The sequence below is a fragment of the Chionomys nivalis genome, chromosome 12 (genome assembly GCF_950005125.1).
Source record: "Chionomys nivalis chromosome 12, mChiNiv1.1, whole genome shotgun sequence".
Lineage (NCBI taxonomy): Eukaryota > Metazoa > Chordata > Mammalia > Rodentia > Cricetidae > Chionomys > Chionomys nivalis.
In genome coordinates, this window is record NC_080097.1 from 52123593 (window position 1) to 52148442 (window position 24850).

The window sequence follows — 24850 nt, forward strand, 5'->3', positions numbered from 1 at the left end:
AACTCTGTCCTCTTTCTGTTAAGTCTAAGATCCCAGCCTGTGGGATACCATGGCCACACTCAGGGAGGATTTTTCTACCTCAGTTCAACCTTTCTGGAAACATTGTCATAGATGTACCCAGAGAGCATGTATCTCAGGTGACTCTCCATCCTGTCAAGCTGACATGGAAGAGTAGTCTTCCCAGCAAGAGTTGGTAGCTTGCCTCCCCTGAATGAGAAGTTTCACCCTCAGGGTTACCTTAAAGATTTGGCGGGTGGCCCTCATGGAGCTTGTCTGAACTAACTCTGGAACTGAGATAAATTCAAGTGCTCTGTTAGCCTGTCAAATTAGTTGTGGCCTTATCATTTCCATTCAAATAATTCTTAAAGACTGATTAGTTTGCTAAGTGTTATAAAGTATCATTTGATGTCACTGGATAACTTCGGTAAAGTTATTTGTAGTAATGTCTATATTGTTTACAGAAAAGAAAAGTCAACCTTCAGAGCAAACACTCTGACTTGTTTCTACCATTAGTTTTGCTTCTTAGTTTCCCAGGGCTTTGGAGGTGTGAGGACCCAAGCACAGACAATCCCTGCAGCCCATTCCATCAGTTCCTGGATGTAGTCGACGGTCTTGCTTCATTTGATCTCACTCTCTGTGTGAGTTGTGTTCCCTATATAGGTAGTTTCATTGAGTTTAAAGGGACCACAGTCATCAAAGAACATAATAATTACAGTGTCCGGTTCCAAATACTGAGGAGAATGTATGGCGACCTTATGGAGATACTGCCTGTGTTGGGAACCGTGCTGATCCCTTGAGAGCAATGTTCCCCTAGGATCTAGAGTCTAGGTGCTCACAAAAACCCTACTAGCCACTGCTACTTCTTGATTTCATTAGTAAGAAAACCGAGGCACGAGGTTACCATTTTCTGGTGATAACACAGGTAGACAATAACAACGTTAAGGTTCAAATACAGAACTTAGTTGCAAAGCCCTTAGCCTTTAAAGTGTACAGCACACACCAGGAAAATTTAAAGACAGAAAAGGTGGCAAGGCTAAAGGAGTAAAGGTCAGCTGATGTCACCCGGGGACCAATGGAAGGAGACTTCCAGATAAATCCTTCAGCTTTTGTCCAATTCGTGGTTATCATACATGTCTGTAAGGTGCCATGCGGTGCTTTGACTTGTGTCTGTTGGGGCCGTCTAAATCGTACAGAAATTTTCCTGTGTTTTCTCGGGAGCAAATACCTTGATTCACAAGCAGCACTTTGCATTTTCACAAAATCTGCCCCCCCAAATCCCCACAGTCATCGTATCGGCCTTTGGGGGTACACACATTTGCTAGTTTTCTTCCTTAGTAAAGCCAGGTGCTATGAGCACAGCTTTAAGATGAGTTTGGAGTCATTGCTCCTCCAACCTGCTTGTTCTAGATAAACCATGTGCATTTATCTAGAAAAGCCATTGAAGGCACTTTATACATTAATTCTAACGAAAACGGTGGCTCTTTATAGTTAAAATACTGACGGTCTTTCTTTAACCCTTTGTTTCCCTGCAGTGCCCTAGCTAGTCCAGTACTAGTTACACACCTTGTTTCTCTCTGCATTTAAGCAAAAATTTGAGTGCAGAGCTAAGGCTCCAGCCGAAACCTGCTAGGGTAAATCTTCAGTCAAAGTAGCTTTTCTCATAACAGCCTGCTGCCGTAAGAGAACCAGGGAAACACTCCGATGCGCATAAGTGCGAGGCTTGGACCCTTCCCTTCTAGAATCCGGAAGACAGACAGACTGGATGGTTTCTTTGGGACAACATGCAAATTCTTCTATAACCTTTTTGTTGTCATTCACTTGAAAACTGATGCTTTTCTGGTTAAACTAGCTTTACAGATACGGATGGAGATAACTATTAAAAATTTCCACATAAGTTTTGTGATATAAGCTTCCAAATCACGTTTCGGTTCCCTGTGTTCAGGTGCACCAAGTCACCCCCCTGGGTGCCATTTGATGGGGACTGCAATCAAATCTGGTATCAATGAACTGTCTGGTCCTCTGAACAATAGCAAGTCTCCTGATCTCCAAATGTTGGATGTCTTCCCGTGTACTTTGTGCTCTTAAGTGGGTTTTTTTTTTTTAATGGTATTTTATAGTCTTCATTGTACAAACATTGGTGCCATCAGGGCTCTGCTTCAGGTCCCCATGGAAGAAGCAGTGTGGTTCTAAGTGCTTTAGTCTTTTTGATGACTTGCAAACAGAATTGTTCTTTTTCTTTCTTTCTTTCTTTCTTTCTTTCTTTCTTTCTTTCTTTCTTTCTTTCTTTCTTTCTTTCTTTCTGTTTGGTTTGTTTTTAAACAGGAACACTCTGTGCCTAACAGACATCTACATGCCTCCCAAGTGCTGGGATTAAAGGCAAGCACCACCACACATATATATACATATATGTATATATATGTGTGTATATACCAATATATATACATATATATATATATTGGTTCATTGCTAACACTGTAAGATATAACTGACTTTGCTTATTTATCTGTCTGTGCAAATCTGTTGAATTCTTTTGTTCTTTCCCATCATTTTCAGTAATGCTTGTGGTTTTCTGTATACAGACATGTCATTTGCAAACAGAGATGGTTTTCCTTCTTCCTTACAGTTTAGAGACTAGTTAGTTACTTAGTTAACTGGCTAGTATGCAAGGGAGAAATGGTAACAGTAGACACTCTTGATTGCTTAAGTTTTGAAGAACTCTGTTTTCCTTCCCATAAACAATGTTAGCTGTGCGATGCCCTGAGTGGTTTCTAGCATCTTGAGGAGGATTCTTCTTGCTTCTTTGTTTTTATCAGAAAAAGAGGCTGTATTTGGGCAAGTGATTTTTTTTTCTTGGCTTTATTGAGATTATTCTGTAGTTCTTTTTTTCTCCTTCATTTTATTCTTATATTGATTGATTCATTGAATAGTTGGTTAATTAATCAGATGACATCTGTGATTAACCCTTGCCTTCATGGAACAAATCCTTCCTCCTTGCCGAGTCTACAGGTCTGCAGTTGTTCGTAGTGTTCTTATAAAACATTTTGTTTCACTTCCTGATCTTAATAGTTTTAGACTGTTGTCCTTTTCCCTAGCCAATTTTTTAACCACTGTTTTGTTCTATTGCTAATGTGTTTTTTCCCTAGTTTATTTCTTTGCTCTCAGCTCTAATTCTTACTTTATATCTAAAGTTTTAGAATGAAAGATTACATTATGAATTGTTGATTTTCTCTCTGTCTCTCTCTCTCCCTCCCTCCCCCCTTCTCTCTCTCTATGTATAGTTGATTTTTATTGAGCTCTACATTTTTGTCTGCTCCCCTCCCTGCCTCTCTCCTTCCCTTCAACCCTCTTCCAAGGTGCCCATGACCCAATTTACTCACGAGATCTTGTCTTTTTCTACTTCCCTTGTAGATTACATCCATGTATGTCTCCCTTAGGGTCCTCATTGTTGTATAGGTTCACTGGGATTATGATTTGTGGGCTGATTTTCTTTGCTTTATGTTTAAAAATCACTTATGAGTGAGAACATATGATAATTGTCTTTCTGGGCCTGGGTTACCTCACTTAGTATGATGTCTTCTAGCTCCATTAATTTGCCTGAAAAATTCAAGATGTCGTTAGTTTTTTTTCTGCTGTGTAGTACTCCATTGTGTAAATGTACCACATTTTCCTTATCCATTCTTTGGTCAAGGGGCATTTAGGTTGTTTCCAGGTTCTGGCAATGACAAACAATGCTGTTATGAACATAGTTGAACACGTGTCCTTGTGGTATGATTGAGCATCCTTTGGGTATATACCCAAAAGTGGTATTGCTGGGTCTTGAGGAAGGTGGAACAATTCTATAAGACTTTAAATTAAGATGAATACCAATACTCCTCAAATTATTTCACACAAGAAACAGAAGGAACATTGCCAAACTCTTTTTATGAGGGTACGATTACCCTGATGCCCAAACTACAGAAAGACATTACTAAGAAAGAGAATTACAGACCAATCTCACTCATGAACATTGATGCAAAAATACTAAATAAAATACTGGCAAATCAAATATATGTTACTTGGCCTTTTTCCTTTGTAGCTCTTAATATTCCTTCTTTACTCTGTATGTTTAATGTTTTGATTATTATGTGGCAAGGGACTTTTTTTATTCAGTCTATTTGGTGTTCTGTACGCTTTTGTATCTTGATAGGCGTATCTTTCTTTAGGTTGGGAAAATTTTCTTCTATGATTTTGTTAAGTGTATTTTCTGTGCTTTTGAGTTGAACTTCTCTTTTTCTTCTATACCTATTATTCTTAGGTTTGGTCTTTTCATGGTGTCCCATTTTTCTGGATATTTTGTGTTAAGTTTTTGTTAGATTTAATGTTTTCTTTTACTGATGAGTCTATTTCCTCTGTTGTATCTTCAGTGCTTGGGATTCTCTCTTCCATCTTTTTGTATTCTGGTGTTCATGCTTGTGTTTATGGTTCCTTATCATTTTCTCATGATCTCTATTTCTATAATTCCCTCAGATTGTGTTTTCTTTATTGTCTCTATTTCAATTTTCAAGTCTTGAATAGTTTTTTTCATATATAGTTGCTTTTTCTTGGTTTTCTTTAAAGGATTTGCTGATGTCTTCCAATTTTTTGTTTGTCTTTTCCTCCATTTCTTTGAGGGAATTTCTCATTTCCTCTTTAAGATTCTCCAACATTCCCTTGACGTTATTTTTTAGATCATTTTCTTCTGTTTCATCTATATTTGGCTGTTCAAGACTTGCTGATGTAGGGTCTCTAGCTTTTACTGGTGTCGTGTTGCTCTTTGTGGTGTTGCGTGTGTTCTTACCTTGTCTACTCATCTTTTCCTCTAATTGGTGTGGTTGGGGCTGTCTGTGACTCTGGTGATTAATCTTCTAGGTGCCAGTGGATTCAAGGCTCAGATGGTTGTTCCTCATGGTACAGTCAGTGTCACGGTTTTAGTTACCCATTGGTCACTCCATGTTCCTGGAAGGTGCTTAGCGCTCCTGGGATTTGCTCCACTCAGTGGAGTTTGCTGTCTTAGTCCTGCTCTGGTCTAAGCTGCTGGCTCAGACCTGTTTCTATAAATATCCCTGGTCTGGATCTGCCCCTGTGGAAGTCCCTGGCTTGGGATTGGTCCTGCAAAGTTCTCTAGCTCTGATCTTCTCCCTCAGAGGTCCCAGACTAGGGTGCACGTGGACCCGCAGAGGACCTGGCCTAGGCCTACTCCCTCATATGTCCCAGACTGAAGCTCATATCTGCAGAGGTCCTGGCTCAGGCCTACTTCCTCAGAGGTCCCAGACTCAAATCCAGACCTGCAGGGATCCTGGCTCAGTTCTACCCCCTTGAAGGTCCCAGCAGTCTCTGGCTCTGGCCTACTCACTCAGCAGTTGCTCCCTTGTACCTGCTCCTGTGGACTTTGCTGTCTCAGGTCTTCCCCAGCCTAGGTCGCTGGCTCAGTCCTGATTCCACAATTGACCCTGGTCTGGATCCACTCCTGCTCCCATGGAGCTCACTGTCCCCTTTTTTTCTCTCTTTTTAAAACTCAGTCATTTATCACTTTAAATAGTATAGCTTTTTCCATATTCTACAAATTTTGGTAAATTGTATTCTGATTCATCTCAAATTGTTTTCTAATTTCCTTGCCATTTTCTTCTATGTCTTGTCTATTTATAAACATGTTAACATACCAGACATTTGCAGAATTTTCCATTTTCTTTCTTCCATGATCTCTAATTTTTTTCCACTGTGTTTGGAAGATATTTTGCACAGTTTCAGGCATTTCAGACTTGTCGTCACCCCGATTGTGACTGTCTCACATGTACTGGAGCCTGTTGATGCCAGTGTTGTAAAGCACCTTCCACTCTCTTTATAGTAGAGTCCAGATTCCTCACAGAACTTAGTAGATTCCCACACGAGCTAGCTCTACCCAGCTGCCTTGACATATTTCCTTCAATCCTTGGTCTCATTCTTGGTCAGGAAGTATTTTTGACTGATTTATTCAGATGAGCTTAGTTACTATAACTTCAGTAGTGGATGTTTTAAGAACATGTGGAACAATGTTTGTGGAAAGTTTTAGGATATATTGAAAAAGCTTGTGTTTAAGTGCTCACGGCAGCATTACCTAAAGTAGTTAGCTACAAGGGTTAACACAAAGATCATCAGACGAATGAACCAACCTATTATGATATATCAGGTCAGTGAAATACTAGTCAGCCATTAAGAAAGAGTGGATTCTGATGCATCTAACCCTGTAGATAAACCTTGGAAATATTGTTAGGTAACAGAAGCCAGACACAATGGCCACATACCATCGTGTAATTCCATTTAAGCAGAAATACATGGAATAGTTGTTTTGATAGCAACGGAAAGCAGCTTAATGCTTGCCAAGGTCTGGGTGAGGAAGTGCTTGCTTAGGAAATGGGAATTTGGGGGTATGTTGGTGATGAACATGTTTTAGAATTTGCCATGATCTCTACATAACATGGTGAATATACTCAGTGTCTTTGCCGCAGAACCTTGTGCGTCTATGGTTACAGTGAGAAAGCGAGGGCCAGTGAGCTGGTTCAGTAGAAAAAGGTGCTTGCTGCCAAGCCTGGACCAGAGCTCTGAGTTCCTCCCTAAGACCCACATGGTAGGAGAGGACTGACCTCTAAGTTGTCCTTTTGCCTCCACATGCATGACATGGCATTCATGCTCAGACACAGCACACACAGAGGCAATAAGGGAAAGGTGGAAAAAATTAAATCAAAGAAAATAAATGTTTGCACAGCTTCAATTAAAATAGAATTGTATCACTTCCCTCCAGAAAAATCAATTTTTAAAATATAAATATGGCTATAGATAAAAAACAAACACAAAACTCTTATTCTGAAATAATGTTTCTATCAGTTACTATAAAAATAAGGATCAAAGTCTAGAATGAAGAAAATGTGAATGACTATGGCTTATGTTCATCCATCGTCAGAATGCTCGGTATGAAGTTGATTTAAAAAAAAACAGCTATTTTGTTCACTGGCAAACCGTGGCACATCTGGACTTCATATGCTGAATGTTATCATGACTTTTTCCCCCAGCTTAGATGAACAAGATAAAGCCTTTGCTCTGGGGCTGTGCTCTTCTCCCACTGAAACAGCAAGGGTCCTTTTTTAGCAGGTTTTCTTATCACTAAAGAGCGTGGCTAGAAATCATCATGACCAGGTTCTAATTGCGCTAAACCTCTGTTCAACTCGGAGTTTGGTTGCTGATGGTGCTGGAAAGTCACAGAAGCAGTGGAATGAACCGTAGCTTATTTGAAGCATATCTAAAAGTAAAACGGATAAAATAGCCTATTGAGAAATGTAAGATGTCTGAATTGCACTCCCATTCCAGCGTTATGACTAGAATTGCCCATGCTGAAACATGGTCATCAGCAAGGAAGAGTACTGACGCTTCCTACCCTGCCACAGTTTGCAGAGAGATCATCTCACACAGCGCCAGCCCAGATTAGTGTCTTCATGTCCTAACACTGTTAGAAGCATATAAGGCACTAGGAAGATCCTGAAGATAATAGCCCAGACCCAAAGCATCGCTAGTTCATCCATCACTGTTCTTTCCCGCTGTGGCGGCAATACTGATCGGATTATGTACTGTGCGCTTTGAAAGTCGCAGTTTAGGAATAAGGCTAGAAGCCATGTGTTGTTTCTCATTTTAATAAAATTCAGTAGCCTCTTTATTCTTAGGGATAAAGTGAGTTGAACTTGAGAAGCCATATCTATGCTTGGTATTAGGTCAAATCCTGATGTATATGTTAGCTGATTAGATTTTATCTGCCTGTACAGAACTTGAGCCAATAATCCCTTACACTGCAGTTTGCATATATGTTTTATTCTAAGTGGCTGCGAAGAATTTAATGTAATGTAAAAACACTTGCACGGGCTGGGCATGGAGGGATGGATTGCCATTTAAAATGCTGTCTACAAACGCAGCAAACTTGAGGCACAGAGTTTAGATTCCCAGAACCATAGAGACACTGGGTGGATGTGGCCGCCCACCTGCAGTTTCATACTGGAAAGGGGGAGACAAGGGATCCCTGGAACAAGCCGGCTAGCTAGACTAGCCATAAGAATGAGCTCTGAGAGACCTTGATCAGTAAACAAGGTGGAGACCAATCCAGGAAGACTTCTTCAGTGCTCACACATATGCACATGCATGTACATGTGTGTGCACACACAGGTATATGCACATAAAAATGTTCACACACACATATATACATGTATGCATGTATACCACGTTCACATGGAAAAGGAAGAAAAAGGCTTAAGTTTAATAATCTGGAAAACCTAGGTCTAAATATCTACCCAACTTCCTGATTATTTACTGGAAAAACATTTGTGAATATATACAGCTTCCTTAAGTGAGTTATTAGTTAGGATAGAATTTGGCATCCCCCTCCCCGTGACCTCATGAGTTGTCATTACAAGGGGATATTGAGCTTTTGCTGGGTGTTTATTCTGTGGATAAGGTCATGATCTTCAGGGTTCGCATACTGATCAAAGACAGTCCTTGCTCTGTCTCCCTGCTCACGGTAAATCGGTAACGGCGGCAATGAAGCCGTTCTTTGTAAATATAACTAAGGCTGTAACCGAAGCTGCTCTTTGCTGGAGCTGTTTCCATCTGCCCTGCCACCACACAGGAGGTTCTCGGCAAACAATCTCATGTCATTGACCTACACGGCCCCCTAGAGCCAATGCTTTGGAGTACTCAGCAAATACTCAGCTGGCGTGTCTTCAGCAAATACTCCTTTGCTCCGCTGTTCATCAGGCAGCAGGGGTATGCCAGAATCCCTTGGAGGCAATACCAATAAGTAGTAAACAAGCTCAACAAGAGCCATTGCCTTGAGTTGTGTAAGGGATGTAACTAGATGGGGAGGAGGCCAGCCTGCTGTACTGAAAAAACCCAAAACTATGTCTGCCAAAGTAAAACAGAAGTTTTGTGCCAGCCCAGCCAGTTGGGCCAGGGAGCATTTCTGCTGGGTGAGTTCAGAGGACAGCTTCCCACCCTGGTGCTGGGCCAGCCTTACTGGTATGCCTCACCCATTGGGTGGCCTGCTTTCCCCACTTCCAGTTCACAGATCACAGTGGAGGGAGATCTAGAGAATGATGTGTCCAAGAACTGAGATGATCCACATATCTCAGTTCCCACCCAACCACCTCCCCCGTAATTTGACCCTAGACACTGTCATACCTAGCTGCAAAGGAGGCTGGAAGCGCGGCCTCTTTCCAAGCCAGCCTAGACTGCAGTAGAACAACAATGAGCCCAAGTGAAGTGTATAGGCTGTCGGGTGACAGTAATGTCACAGAGGAAAAGAAAGCGGGGGGATTGGGGTGAAACCCTGGAGATGGCTAGAGCAGCTTTAGTTCAGTGAACAGCATCACCCAGCAAATGACAGCCGGAGGAATGGTCTGCAAACAGAGGCCATGGCAGATAGGGAAGATTTGGGAGACGTAATAGTCATCGCTCTGACCCAGTGCCTCACAAAATGCAACTTAAGGGATGCAGTGTTTATGTGAGTTCATGGCAGGGGGTGCAGTCAATCATGGTGCAGAAGGCATGGCAGTGGGACCAGCTCCTGACAGTGGTGGCATGAGGCTGTTTGTTCACATCTCAGTGAAGCGGGAAGAGAAAGGGATGCTGATGCCCAGGTGGTTTTCTCCTTTACCCTTTTAGACCCCAGCACATGGGATGGTACTGCCCACCATCAGGGTGGGTCTTCCTCAGTCTTCTCACAGGCAAACTCATGGTTGCGCCTCACCGATGCCCTAGGTGTTTCTTAATTCAGAAACAAGATGACAGTTCAAATTAGCCATCACATGAGAAATGGATTTTCTTTTAGGAGCCTGTCTGGGCCTATTGAGCTTTGATGTACCTCATACCCATGGAGACAACTAGCAACCATGGCTCATATGAATTTGGGGTGTGGGCCATATGAGCCTGGGGCTCAGAAAAAGCAGCCCAGAAATCAGAGAGCTATGGGATTTAGTGAACTTCTTCATCTAGGTCTATAGTGTAAAGGCCAAGTCCCTCTCCATGGGAAACAAACAGGCTATAAGGTGACCACAGTATTCCCCTACAGTCTAGATGTCCAGTATCGGATCGGGTCCACGTTCCTTGGAGGAATGCCAAGCCCCTCAACTTCAGAGGGGTTCAGGGTCTGCAGAACAAGCTCCTCTTTGACCTACCCTGGAGGAAACATACTCAGAAAGGAGAAAGGGTTATTAATGCCAGAATGCAAAATGGAAGAATTCCCTGGATTTTTGACCCAGGTTCCCTCCTTTCCAGTCATCCCTGTCTGAGAAAGACCCTTTATTTGGAAGATTTTCCTGGTTGAAGGAGGGAACTTTTGTTTTTAAAAATCAAGTATAAGGAAGCATGAGAGATACAGGCGGGGTGGTGTAGAGAAAGGAGACTCAGGAGGGTAGGTGGCCCAGGCGTGAGCTTCGTTCTTTCAGCAGCTGGCTCTACCTGTCTGTAGCCACTCCTCTTCCTCACTGAGCCCTTTCCAGGCTCAGCCATCTCTATCAAACACCTTCTCTTCCTTCCTCAGTAATATCCAAGCATTGTTTGGTGTCCCATGACTGACTGCCACACCCATTCCCCATTCTTAGAGACTGCTTTGCAGATTCCAAGGTCCCATTGCCCCCCATCCTCCCCACCCCAACCATGCGTCACCCCAGTGAGGCTGATCGGGCTGAACTGCTTGTGTGAACCAGTTTCTGTGAGGAGTGGGCTGATTTGCCCATCTTGGGATGGCTTTCTCTTAACAGAAGAGAGTTGGCCTTTGCACAAATAGAACAGGCTGCATTTCATCTAAGTCTGCCTATTAATTTGTCTAATTTCTCACAGGTATTCAATGTGTTTGGTGTTCTTAGGGTGGGGCATGCTGCTGGGGACATAGCATGTCTTTGACAGCCGCGGATGGTCCCGTCTGGCAGCGGGGCAGTACTTTGGCTGCTTAGATTGGTCGTTTGAGGAGTCCTCAGCCATACCTCAGCCACAACTTAAGAGAGGAATCCTTCCATGGAGCTAATGAAACCTCTTCCACTCCATTTTTTTTCTCTTGGACTTTGAAGAAAAAAAATGTAAGAAAATGGGATTTTTAAAGCAGGAATTTGTGTGAAGGAGTTTGGGGACTATTTTGAGGACCAGTTCATACTGAGTGTCAGGTTCCATGGCTTCTGTAACCTCTAGACTGTGTCGGTACTGCTGTGGAAAATGAGGGGAGCCGACAGCCAGACCATTCCCACAGAAGGGGTGGCTTGCTGTGAGCATCACCTTAGGTAATCCATACAGACTGACATGGAGAGCTTTCTGAGTGGTTTCTGAACCATACTGTGTGTTGAAGGCTGTGTGTCCCCAGTGTTATGGGGCGGTGAGTGGCATACGGGGCATTTGGGGATACAAGGTGCAGGTGGAACATGAAAGAGGGTGGGGTACTTGAATACCTTCAGACCTCTCCAGCTGGTTTTCTCCACTTTTATTTCTATCGCGTCAAAGCAATTGCTGAGGATAATACATCCACCTGCTTCAGTGTGTTACGTCCAGCCTGCAACCCACAGGCTGGGCATAGCCAAGAATAGCTATGAATGGGATCCAGCAAACAAACAAACAAAAAACCCATAAACTTGCTTAGTGACCGGATTACACAGTTCTGGAACGGGACCTTGGTGGGTGACAACACAGTGTCATGATGAGATAAGGTTGGACGTGCTTGGAAGCCTTCTGAGTCCGTGCTTGCACAGGGTGTGCTGACCTGCCCCCTTCTGTCACTTTCAGGCACCAGCAAGGTGAACCTTGTGAAGATCTCATCCACAGCCTCCAGCCCTCGGGACACAGCCCTGGCTGCTGTCATCTGCAGCGCCCTGGCCACGGTGCTGCTAGCCCTGCTGATCCTGTGTGTCATCTACTGCAAGAGGCAGTTCATGGAGAAGAAGCCCAGCTGTAAGTCTGCCGCATCTTCCCCATCTTACTGCAAACTGGGTTGTGAGCATTGTCACGGAAGAGTCCACAAGAGACCTGGGTGTGACCCGCTCTTTAGGATCAAAGGCACGGGAAAACAGGCCTCTGCAGGATTTGGGGGCCGCATACAGATGCTGACCAGGCTGTGATGTACCCAGGCTACAAGGCAAAAATAAAAATTATCTATACCCCACATTCTTAGCAAGTTATTGTAAACTGTGTGTGCCTTTATATAAGAAGAAATAGGAAGCCCTCAATTTACCATTGTTCATCTTAACAAGTTTTAAGGTTGCGGTGGTCTGATAGCTTATGTGTTAAGCCATTTGCTCCTCACTTTCAGCCCACATGCAGTAAATTACATGGGCACTGTTATGAAGCAGGCTGAGCTGTAGCTTGGCAATAGAGCTCTTGCCTAACATGTGCAAGGCCCTGGGGTTTAATCCCCAGCACACACAGAATGTGGAGACCAGAGGCTGGAGAGATGGCTCTGCGGGTAAGAGCACTGGCTGCTCTTGTCGAAGAAGGTTCCATTCTCAGCATCCACAAGGCAGCTTGCAGGAGTCTGGAAGTCCAGTTCCAGGGCATCTGATGTCCTCTCCTTACCCCCATGGGCACCAGGCATGCATGTGGTGCACAGACAGACATGCAAGCAAAGCACCCTTACACACAACCAAATAAAAAAGTTTTAAGTGTGTATATGCATGTTTGTGTGGATGGATAATGGCATAGGCTTTGCATTGATTGATTTTGCCCACTGCAGGCTTGCAGAAGTTTATGATTAAGTTATTCTAGACCAAGCACTAATGTTTGGAAGATTGGCATACAGAGTGTCTTCATTTTACTGTCAGTGTCTTGGGGTGAGCAGAAGTATATAGAATAATGGTGTTGACTCACAAAAAAATACGAATGGCCAGGCTTCTTACGGAGAAGTGTTAACTATGGGTCTCTCCTTTCCCCTAGGGTCTCTGCGGTCACAGGACATTCAGTACAATGGCTCTGAGCTGTCGTGTTTTGACCAGCCTCGGCTCCGCCACTGTGCCCACAGAGCATGCTGTCAATGTCACCGGGACTCAGCCCAGACATATGGTGAGCTGGGCCACGAAGGGCCCAGAGGAGCCAGGAGTGCAGAATGGAACTGCACACAGGGCACTGCCAGACGGCGGCAGCAGGTCACGGGTTGACTTTCCAGTCATAGCTGACCCGTGTCAGGATTCTGCTCTGCCCCACATTGGTCTGGGTGCCTCGGGTCTCTTTAGTATTAAGAAAACAGGAATCTCCACAGAACCCGGGACTGTGTTAGCAGCTGTCTAGGCAACTCGGCCTTTCTCATTTGGAGTCGGTTTCACTTACAGTCACTTCTGCCTGCTGTGTAGAGGTGGGGCCGACATCCTTGTGCCTCAGGCAGGGCTACTATTGCTGGGATGAAACACCATGACTAAAAGCAACTTGGGGAGGAAAGGGTTTATGGCTTACACATCCGGGGCCACAATCCATCAAGGGAAGCCAAGACAGAAACTCAAATAGGGCAGGATCCTGGAGGCAGGAGCTGATGCAGAGGCCATGGAGAGGTGTTTGCTCCTCACAGCTTGCTCATCCTGCTTTCTTAGAGAACACAGGACCACAGCCCAGGGATGGCACCACCCACAATAGCCTGGACCCTCCCCCACTCATCACTAATTAAGAAAATGCCCTGCAGGCTTGCCTACAGCCCCATCTCACAGAGCCATTTTCTTAAGGCTCTCTCCTCTGAGAAGACTCTAGCTGTGTTAAGTTGTCATCCAACTAACCAGCACACCTTGATTACCTGGTTAGTTCAAACCAATCACTAATGTGACTGGTTTCAATGACTTCGTGAGAAAGATGGATGAGGGATGTCCACACCAGGCTCCACCCTTGCCTCCTCTTGTTCTGTTGCTGGAAACAGTCATTAGGAAGAGTTGACCCAGGTGGAAGTGTGCCTCTGACCCAGCCAGGTGAAGGGGACATAGCTTTCTCTGACCCCGGCTCATTGGCATCAGCCTGAGGTTTCTACTTCACATCCAGCCCCAGGCCTCAGCAGGTGACCTCCTGCACATAGATCCACATGGTTCACAGTACTTCTGGCATCAGTCTGGCCCAGGAGCCCTCTCAAGTGTCCTCAGTTTCTGGTTTGTCTGGTATAGTGCCTATGACAGTATCAAGTCATCTCTTGGACACTATTATCTGCTTTGAGGTACTCATACTCCAGGCTGGTCGGACTGGCCTCTTGGAATCGCCCACTGTCTCTCTGTAATGCTGCAGAATGGACTGTCTCAGTCCTGTATGTCACACGGAGAATGAGACAGTTTCACCCTTATCACCCCTCCCACTTTCCTGACAGGTCTCATTGTGCAGCCCAGGTTAGCCTAAATCCTCTGACCTGCTCCAACCGTGACACCCATGCCCAGTTGTGCCTCTGCATCTGAGGTTCGCCTCCCTCCCTCTGCTAAGTAGTCACCCGCATGGGATCTGCCACCTTCCCAAGGGGACCCAGGCTTAGCTGGTGTGAACAGGAAGGTTCAGGAGGAACGCCCTGAGCCTCACGCTTTTCTGCCTTTCCCAGGGCCTGTTCACCTGATTCCGTCCTTGTGCTGTGAGGAGGCCCGCAACTCTGCCCGTGCAGCCCTTGGCTGTGGGCTGCATTCTACCGCCACCCTTCAGGAGAGGTAACTGTTCCTCTAGTCAACGGTGTCATGCTCCTGTTTGCGTATGTGTATTCTCCTGGCGTAGCAGCTGTGTGGTAGACTGTAGAGATCTGCTTCCTAAACATTACCAACGACTCCCGACTTCTGGGAACCCGAGGGGAGAGATCCCCTCAGGGATTGCAGGGCCTGAGGGTACCAATAACCTGCACTATTTTCGGGTGCCTTTCTCTCCACCTGCTTTCTTTGTGTCTTATATTCATGTTCATGACATTTCTCTATTATCACAAAATTTTGTTTTAAAGCACATATGCGTGTTTCTCTGTGTAAGTGTGTACACACAGTGCCGGTGCCCCAGGGGCTGACCACGTCACATCCTCCTGGGGTTGGAGTTACAGGTGCCTGTGGGTCTCCCGATGTGGGTGCTGGGAACTGAGCTCAGGTCCTCAGGAGCAGTGCACACATGCGCTTAGCTGCTGAGTTGTCTCTCCAGACTCTTCTGCCCCTGACATTTCTGTTAGGTCAATATCTCACTGGCACACTGTTCTAGAATAATAATCCAGAGAGATCGGTTAAGACCTAAGAATATGCAAGTATTAGACATTGGATATGCTTGTATTAATTAGAAATGGAGTAGCTGCAGTTGCCACACTGAGGGAAATTTAAAGCAATAGTTAGCCCTGGAATTCTCGGTGTGTTGGTATTGCAACCTTAGAGCCGAAATTATAGCTGGAATGCTGTTCTGTGCTAGTGGTTTCTGTCAACTACACAATACTCACAGACCTTCCGGGTGTGTGTTCAGAAACACAGCTTCAGTGGCAGACACAATGCCAGCTTTCTTCGGGTCTGTCTCCCGTTCCATGTGTGGCGAGTTTTCTGATGGCTGGCCTCTGATGCGGAATCCTCTGGGCGGCGACAGCTCTCTTTGTGACTCTTACCCTGAACTCACTGGAGAAGATATTAACTCCCTCCATCCAGAAAATGAAAGCTCAACATCTCTGGATTCCAGTGGTGGACAGGATCTGGCTGGGACAGCGACTGCAGATTCCTCTGGAAACTTCACAGAAACTACTGACTCACCTAGAGTCCGGGAGCAGCCCCTAGCACGAGGTGTTCAAAGGACTCCAAGCCAAGGAAGTTGGGAAGGCAGCGGTAACCTGAACCTAGGCACGCCTACGCCCTTCCAGGTAAGACAGTGATGGGTTTCAGAGTGAACTTGGCCATGGCCTGTGCTAGACTGCAGGGGTCCAAACTCTGCTCCCGCTGTGAAACCTGGGGAAGTAGATGAGAAATAGCTGTAAGTTCTTATTTCTCATGCGTTACAGACGACTGCTCAACAGTGAATCTCAAGTCTTTTTACCTGACCAACAGAATCATTTTATGAACGCACAAAGGGCACTCACACCTTAACTTGTCTTCTTACCTCTGACTGCAGCGTTGGAGAGCTTCCTGACAAGGAGCTGGCCAGTGATGGAGGTATCTGGCCGTCCGCCCCCATCTTCACTGTTGTCAAGCGATAGTCTTAGGCTTGACATTCCCGGGCATTTACTCTGAGATCTCGAACTCCTCTTTCTCTCCTATGCACTCGGCCACTGTCACCTGCTTGATTGCGTTGATTCACTGTTGAGTCTGGTCAGAAGCAGACAGGTGGTGGCAACCCGGGACCAAGTGCATGGAAAGGATCTCTCTGCACAGACGTTTCAAATCAGGTTCAGTGTCGGGGCGGTCAGGAGCAGAGGAGAGTAGATGTGGGGGCTTCCTGAAGCCACAAAGCAGGGAAGGTGTCAGGAGACCTGGCCCTCCCTCTACGTTCTCATCTGGGAGAGGATGTTACCTGGGCTAACTTGGCCTTCATGTTCATCAATACTTCCTTAAATGCACTGCTAGCAGAAATGACAGTGAGAGCTCTGTGAAGCCAGGAGAGATTGCTTGCTGGTCTGATTTTGATCCATCCCATAATTTGCGCACCACTGATGGTAAAGGGTAAGAAAGAACTCAAGGATTTCCCCAGTTGTGCAGAAACTTGTTGAGAGAGAGCTGCTGAGTAAAACTTAAGCGCCGAGGAAAGGAAGCTGCGCAGAGCGGAGACCAAGCCCCATGTCTGCCTAAGGAATGGCAGAGTCCAATACTCCACGGAATGGGTCCTGACCATCAGCACCAAAGCCATCCACCCAACACCCTGTTGAGCTCCTCCTAGACACCCTGTATTCTCTGCAGAACAAGGGCAGTTGGCCTGCTACTGACTGATAGGTTTTCAGAATCATGCTGGCTACTTTTATGTCAACTTGACACAGCAATGGTTGTTTTAGAAGAGGGAACTTTAATTGAGTAAAACCCTCTGTGGGTTCTTGGTGCTTTAAGAAAGCAGGCTGATTAAGCCATTAGCAAGCCAAAAAAAAAAAAAAAATGCGTTTCTTGATTGATGATTGATATGGGAAGGGCCAGGCACCCTGGCTGATGCCACCCCTGGCTGATGGTCCTAGGTTCTATAAGAAAGCAGACTGAGCAAGCCTGCTCCAAGGCAGTAAGCAGCACTCCTCATGGCCTCTGCATCAGTTCCTGACTCCAGGTTCCTGTACCATATGAGTTCCTGTCCTGACTTCCCTAGGTGATGCACTTACCACAAGCTGTTGGTCATGGTGTTTCATCACAGCAATAAAAACCCACAGAAGAATCTTTCAATAAAAGATTCCTCTCTGTTTTATAATGCAGAAAGAAGCAGGGTGTGGTCATTACACATCTATAATGTAAGCACTTAGAGGTAGAGACAGGAGACGCAGGAATTTAAGGTCATCTTTGGCTACATAGCGAATTTGAGGCCAGCCTGCACTACATGAGCTCCTGTCTCAAGAAAACATGTACGCATGCATACTTAGTTTCTATATAAACTGGTGTCTTAGTTAGGGTTTCCATTGCTGTGACAAATGGGAGCATCCATAAAACACCGCTGCCCCAGTGGCTCGGGGAACATTGCAGAAGAGAGGCAGAAAGACTATCAGGGATGGAGGATCAGAGTTTGCTGTGAGACTGTGTCCAGACACATCAGAAGCTGTACCCATAAGATCTCACCACCGTGACTGCCCAAACACGAGGAGAACAAGGAGGACACCAGTGCGCATGCCAAACCGCATGGGGAGAAGCCTGTGGAGTACAGGCAACCGAGGAAAGCTGGGACTGGGAGAGGGGGTCCTCAGTGCACTGGCTGATTGTCCAGTGCCAAACGGTCAGCCCTGAAAACATACATGCGAGTAGCATTACATGGACTCAACAGGTTCTACTTAGGAAAATGTATGTGTATACAAATGCATACATGGTCTCCGCCTTCTGAATATGATAAAATGAGGGTGGCTTGCTTCCTGCAGTGAAGTCAGCATCGGTTGGTCAACATATCTGGTAGAAATTGTTTCCCAGTGTTCAAACAGACTTCAGACCCTCTGGTTTCTAGATAGTCTCTTTACCTAGAAATGTTTTCCTTAGGTTTTCCTATGTTGCCAAGGCAAATTAGTGATGAACACATTGCTAAGGGGCAGTGCATGAAAGCAAGGTTCTAGGCCCTTCCACCGGCATTCAGCTGGTCGATGTCTGGTCCCTTTTAAAGGGAGGCTATACTTTCTGTGCTCCAACCCCTTGCCGAGGGTAATCATCTTAAGAAGACTGTCTATTCCAGGGGGACCATTAAGAGCCATCCCAGTCCTTCTGTCTTTGCATACATCCACCTGGAGTGGAAGACTGAGTCTCTGTGACTAAGGTGACAGATAGGGTGGCAATGTTCACTGGCTACCTTCCTTTCTGGAGGTCATGAAACAGTGCCTGCAAATGTTTGAATGAGGTTGATGAGCAAAAAAAAATGTTTTTATGTCATTGTGATTAATATGGTTAGATTGTCATTTTTCAAACACATACCGGTAATTGTGTTGTTGCAAAACTGCCCCTACTTCCTCAGAGGACATGGTATGGGATGCTTGAGTGTGTGAGACTTATCTTAGTAGCTATGCACAGTCAGTTCTAGAATGACCACATGGCAGCTTTAACGGAGAAGACGCCATTTTCTTCAAGCCTTTCCTCTGTTGTTGTTTTAGGATGCCTGAAGGCCGTCAGCCTGAAGTGGAGGTGCGGGTCTGGACACGCCCGTGTTGAGGCTTACAGACTGAGCAGACTTGACCTCCTATGGCTTCTGGAAGCAATAATAAAACTGAATCAAACTGGCAGCATTTCCAGCCTTTCAACCAGTTGTTTCTGAGCCAGCCCAGCTGTAAGCTGAAGCCCCAGCGAGAAGCAGAGGAGAGACTGCAGATGGCCTCAGGACCCGCGCTTCCTCCCCAAACAAGAACCTCAGCTGAGGGCGATTTGAAGAACTGATGGGTGGAATGTGCTGCCTGCGAAACTGTGGGCACGGCAGGACCCAGCCTGGCTCCGACTTACGTTATGGTGACTGTGGTTTCACAAGACCCGGAGTATAAACCTGCATAGACATTCTCTTACAGAAATACCCCACTACCCTATGAAGAAGCTATGGCAGATTCCCTTCTTAGATTTTAGGTAGAGCTCTGGGGATTTCTATTGGAAAAACATTACTTTCTCATCAGCAGTATGGTACACAGCAGTGGTTTGAAGGGGCTTTGTAGCCCTGCCTCAGTTGTGGTTTGGGGACGTTGACTGGCCTGTCCATTAAGAGCCTCTTCCTCATAAGTGTGTGATGCAGCTGACAAGAAAGGAGGCCTGGCTTCTGGATGTGTCTGTGAGTGTGATTAGAATGCGGCACAAGGGGAAGACGGGGAAAGGACATTACCCTACTGCTCAGACCACCTACTATGCACACCTGAAGCCTGGCTGTACATGCTAGGACTGGTGACTGTGGAAACAAGTGTTAGTTCTGCACTGCACAGAGCTTACAAGGCGCAGATTCTTATATAGAAAGGAGATATTTATAAACAGCAATCTGTGACCTGCACCTGAGCTCACACAAAAGGCTTTTGCACACCCAGTGTGCTACTGAAGGGTCCTTCAGTGAGAATCCAGTGCATATTAGAACCAGGCGTGGAAAAGTGTGGTTGGCAGACAGTTTGGGGGAACAGGCTCCCTGGTGCCATGAATCTAACCAAGCCTTTGTAATACTCATGGTATTCTTATGTGGGGGTGTTCTGTAAGGTGTTCCATCTTCTTCCATGATGGCATTTGCCTCCCAGAACGGTCTCTAAGGTTAAGAAAGAACTAGGGCGAGTTTTTCTCTTCAAATCTTTTGCCCTATGGCTTCCTTGAGCAGGATTTACTTGGTTTCCAGTTTGAACTTACATCATCAGATCTGACCTCTGCCTCTCACCCCTCTGCTGTTGCGCTCTCTGTTGCATGAATGCTGTTGCGCTCTCTGTTGTATTCATGCTTTAAACGGAGCCAGCTCTGTGAGCATCGGTGTGATAGAATGCACTAGCAGATCCGTTTTGAAGATGCCCTGCTTAAATCAGGCTCCTTTACCCGACACAAAAGCCAAACATTGAGATGCTGTCTTCCTAGATTTTTTTTATCTTCTGTCTCTCCCCATGGTTTTCTCTCTTTGTGAGACATGAGTAAAATTTAACGAGCCCTCTTTCTCTGGCATCTCTCTATTCATGATTATAGCCTTTGATGTGTGTCTTCAGGCTTGTCCATATCTATTGCTTCTCATGGCATCTGTTCTTTCACCAAATGTAGGAAGAACATAGAGTGTTTCATGATAGTCCACATCTGCTTTCATGTCCACGTGTTGCCCAGTCATAACCGATTGGCATTTTGTTTGTGTGTCCCCAATCATCGTGAGAAGTCGGCTTTAGGGAAGTCATAAAATATTTGGGAATTAACCAGCAGACTTCCATGAGGATGCAAGCCGAGCTCCCCGGAGTGGCCTCCTCACAATGCACATGTGTGCGCCATTGTTTGCAACCCAATCATCTGTGTTATGACAGAGGGATGATCAAAGTCAGCGGGGTTATGTTCCTTTGTGTAACCTGAATATATTTTCCACATGCTGAGCCCTGATGGACTTCAAAGACGGATACTGCCAAGGAAAGCCAGACTGACTGGAAGTGAGACATTGGCCCTGAATCCCGAAACATCGCTCTCAATCAAAAGAGAAATGCTGAGAGTTAAATATTGATTTTATTTGATATTGCACTTGGAAGATCCTGGATTATCATCAAAAAGGAGACTCTTCCCGCTGGCCACTCTAGAAACATGCAATCGTTGTTTTTATACTCTATAAACAGGAGGGGAAAGCTGCAATCTGCACTTCACGTTATTGGAACACCTTACAAGGCTGTTTACGTAGGAGCTCGAGCACTATGGTCAGAAACTGGTATAGAGAGGCATAGGGGGCACCGGCGCCACCTTTCATGTGGCAGAAGCAAGGACAAGATGGAGACAAGGATTTCTGGATAAGTCAGGGCAAGTCATGTGTTTTCTATTTTGAATATATAGAATATATTTTGAATTGCCGGGTTTTTTACTTTAAGTTACTGCTGCTGTTACTTAGGATAAGTACTGCTGTCTGTGTTGGAAGAAAAAGGACAGAAAAGGAAAAGAAACAATCATTGCTTTTAAGATAGTTTGTATCAGTTTAGATATCTTCACGACTATTTTATATACTGGAATTTATAAATTGTAAGTTATCGCTTTCCGATACAAGCCCTTTTTTAATGCTTCTTAAAATTTGAATAAAATTGAGACTTGTCATTCTTAGTTACATATGAAGTCAGAATGATTTTGTGGTTGTATTTATATTTTACTTGCTTCAAAAATTCATCCGAGTGTAATAAATCATGAACAGTAACACACAAGTCACAGTGAGGGCACACGCAGTCATTGTGAGGGTGAAAAGGAGTCACTGTGAAGGTCACACAGCCATTGTGAGGGCACATAAGTCATTGTGAAGGTCACAAGGAGTCTCATGAAGGCTACACAGCCTCTTTGTGAAAGCACACAAAGTCATTGCTTGGATCATAGAGAGTCATTGTTAAGGTCACAAAGAGTCGTTGTAGAGGTCATACAGTCATTGTAAGGGTCACATAGTCATTGTGAGAACACCCAAAGTCCTTGTGAAGATACGCAGTCATTGGGAAGATCACACAGAGTCATTGTCAAGGTCATATAGAGATATAGTGATAGTTACACAGTCACTGTGAAAGCCAGACATAATCATTCTTAGGGCATATAAACTCATTATGAGGTCACACAATGTCATTGTGAGGCCACACAGAGTCATTGTGAAGTCAAACAAAGTCATTGTCAAAGTCACAATCACAGTCAAATTTTATTGTGAGAGTATGGTATGATAAAGATCACAAAGAGTCATTGTAAGGGTGCACAGCCTCATTTTGAAGGCATGTAAATCATTGTGAAGTCACAAAGACTCATTGTGAAGGTCATACATAGTCATTGTGAATACCACATATTGTCATTATAATGGTGAACAAAGCCCTTGTGAAGATAACACAGTGTCTTTGAGAAAGAACACAATGCAATTTTGTAAATTACAGAGTCATTGTAAGGACACACTCATTGCCTGTCTGTTCATACATAGTCATTGTGAGGGCACATAAAATCATTGGGAGCATCACAATAACTCATTGTGCATCTCACACAAAGTCACTGTTAAGGTCATACAGAAAGCATGTGCATGACACAAAGAGTTATGATGAGACAGTTCATTTGAGGGAATAACAACATCATTAACAGGAAATAACAAAGTCATTATGAGACCACACAAAGTCCTTGTGTGGGCATAGAGCATCATTATGAGGGCACAGAAGTCACTGAGGGTACATGATGTCATTGTAAAACTCACAAGGTGTCATTGTGAGTAGCACATACAGTCATTCTGAAGAGCATACAAGTCATTTGAAGATCACACAAGTCACTGTATCACAAAGAGTCATTGTAAGGCTCACACAGAGTCACTGTGGTGGCACACAAAGTCATTGTGAAGGTCACACTGAGGCTCTGTGAAAGCACAGTCATTAGGAGGGCACATAAATTATAGTGAAGACACATTCATTGTGAAGTTAATGCAAGCTCCCAGCAAGGGCACTATGAGTCATTGTGAGGACATACAAAGTTACTGTGAGGGCACACAAGTGATTTAAATGTTCAGAGTAATTGTGAAAGTCACAGAGTAAGTATGAGGGCACACATAGTAATTGTAAGGTCACACACAGTCATTTTGAGTACATATAGAATCATTGTAAGGGGACACAAACTCATTGTGTCACTCAAGAACTCATGAAGGACACAGATTCACTGTGAAAGCACACAAAAATTACTGTGAAGGTCACACACTATCATAATTGGGGCACACAAGTCATTGTGAAGATCACAAAGTGTCATGGTGTCACATATAATCATGAGGACACATGAAGTCACTGTGATGGCACAAAACATCATTACGAAAGGCTTGCAACATCATTGTAAGGGTCACAAAGAGTCATTGTCAGGAGACCATGAAGTCATTAATGAGGACACGTAAGTCATTGTGAGGATCACAAAATGTCATTCAATATCACACAGATTGTGGTGACGTACATAATCACCATGAGGGCACACAGAGTAACTGTGAAGGGCACACAGATTCATCAATGGTGCACACAAATTACTCTGAATGTAAAAGCCATGTGGGGCAGGGGGAATACACAAAGTCCTGAGAGAGCACACAATGCCATTATGACTCATACAGAGTCACTGTGATGGCAAAGAGAGTCATTATAAGGGCACAGAAGTCAATGTAGTAACACAAACAAAATTGTGAAGGTCATTCAAAGTCATTGTGAAGGCTACACCAAGTCATGGTGAAGGTCACACAAAGTCACTGTGAGGACACATATACTCATAAGAAATTAGACAAGTCATTGTGAAGGCACATACAAACATTTTGAGCATCAGTAAGTCATTGTGAGTATCACATTGTGAGCATACAATCATTATGAGCACAGACCAATCATTGTGAGGCTATGCGAAGTCATTGTAAAGGTCACAGTGAGTGCTGTGAAATCACACAGAGCTCTTTTGTGGGCACAGAGTCATTATGAAGGTATAGAAGTCATTATGTATACACAAGATATCACTGTGAAAGTCATACAAAGTCATTGTGAACATCACAAAGAGTCATTGTGAAGACCACAAACAATCACTGTGAAGACACATGGTTATTTTGTGGATATCAAAGAATGATTATATACAATCTCATTTTGAATGAAGACAAAATCATGAGGGCATACAAGTAATGTTATGGGTCCAAAAGTCATTATAAAGGCATGCACAATCATTGTGAGGGCACACAAGTAATTCATTATGAGGGTCACTATGGTTATTGTGAAATTCCCTTAGAGTCAATTTGAGGACACATTACTCATTGTGAAGGTCACACAGAGTCAGTATGACAGTCACACAGTCTTTGTAAAGGTAGCCAATCATTAAGAAATTTATGCAGATTTATTGTGAGAGCACCCATACTCCTTGTCAAGGGTCACGGTGAGTCATTGTTAGGGAACACAAAGTCATTGTGAGTGTCAAACTGTGTTATTGAGAAGGTCACACAGTGTCAAAGTGAGATCTCCAACACTCATATCAGGCCACTCATAGTCATTATTAGGGTGCTTAGAATTATTATGAACATCAAAATAAGTCATTGTTAAGGGATTCATTGTGAGAGTATACATACAAAGTCATTGTGAAGGTCACATAGTCATTGTAAGGACACAGAGACATTGTGAGGTCATATGAAGTCATTATAAAGGTCCACAAGTCATGGAAAGAGCATAAAGTCAGTGTGCAGGTCATACAGTCATTATGAGGGTCCCCATACCCATTTGTGAAGTTTACACTGAGTCATTGTGAAAGCATATAAAGCAAATAAATATGGCTTTAAAACTGAGTTATTATGAAGCTCACACAGGGTCATTGTGAAGGTCACAAGGGTCATTGTGAAGATTACACAGGGTCATTGTGAAGCTCACACAGGGTCATTGTGAAGGTCACAAGGGTCATTGTGAAGGTCACAAGGGTCATTGTGAAATTACACAGGGTCATTGTGAAGGTCATACAGGGTCACTGTGGGTATCACATAGAGTCATTGTGAGGGTATTTGTTTTAGTTACTGTTCTATTACTGTGAAGAAATACCATGACCAAAACAGCTTACATAAGAAAGCATTTAATTGGGGACTAGCTTACAGTTTCAGA

At 44.3% G+C, this 24850-nt stretch overlaps 1 protein-coding gene across 3 annotated transcripts in view; it reads left to right on the plus strand.

Moving 5' to 3' along the window:
• Tnfrsf19 (TNF receptor superfamily member 19) overlaps window positions 1–21341 on the plus strand; it is an 83492-nt gene extending 62151 nt beyond the window's left edge. For all 3 annotated transcript variants that reach the window (XM_057786731.1, XM_057786733.1, XM_057786732.1), the window contains exons 6-10: window positions 11803–11967; window positions 12946–13071; window positions 14567–14669; window positions 15448–15832; window positions 18725–21341. In XM_057786731.1, the coding sequence (XP_057642714.1) occupies window positions 11803–11967; window positions 12946–13071; window positions 14567–14669; window positions 15448–15832; window positions 18725–18733 (788 nt within the window). In that variant the 3' untranslated portion in view covers window positions 18734–21341. The remainder of the gene's footprint in view (window positions 1–11802; window positions 11968–12945; window positions 13072–14566; window positions 14670–15447; window positions 15833–18724) is intronic.
• Window positions 21342–24850: the final 3509 nt, after the last annotated feature.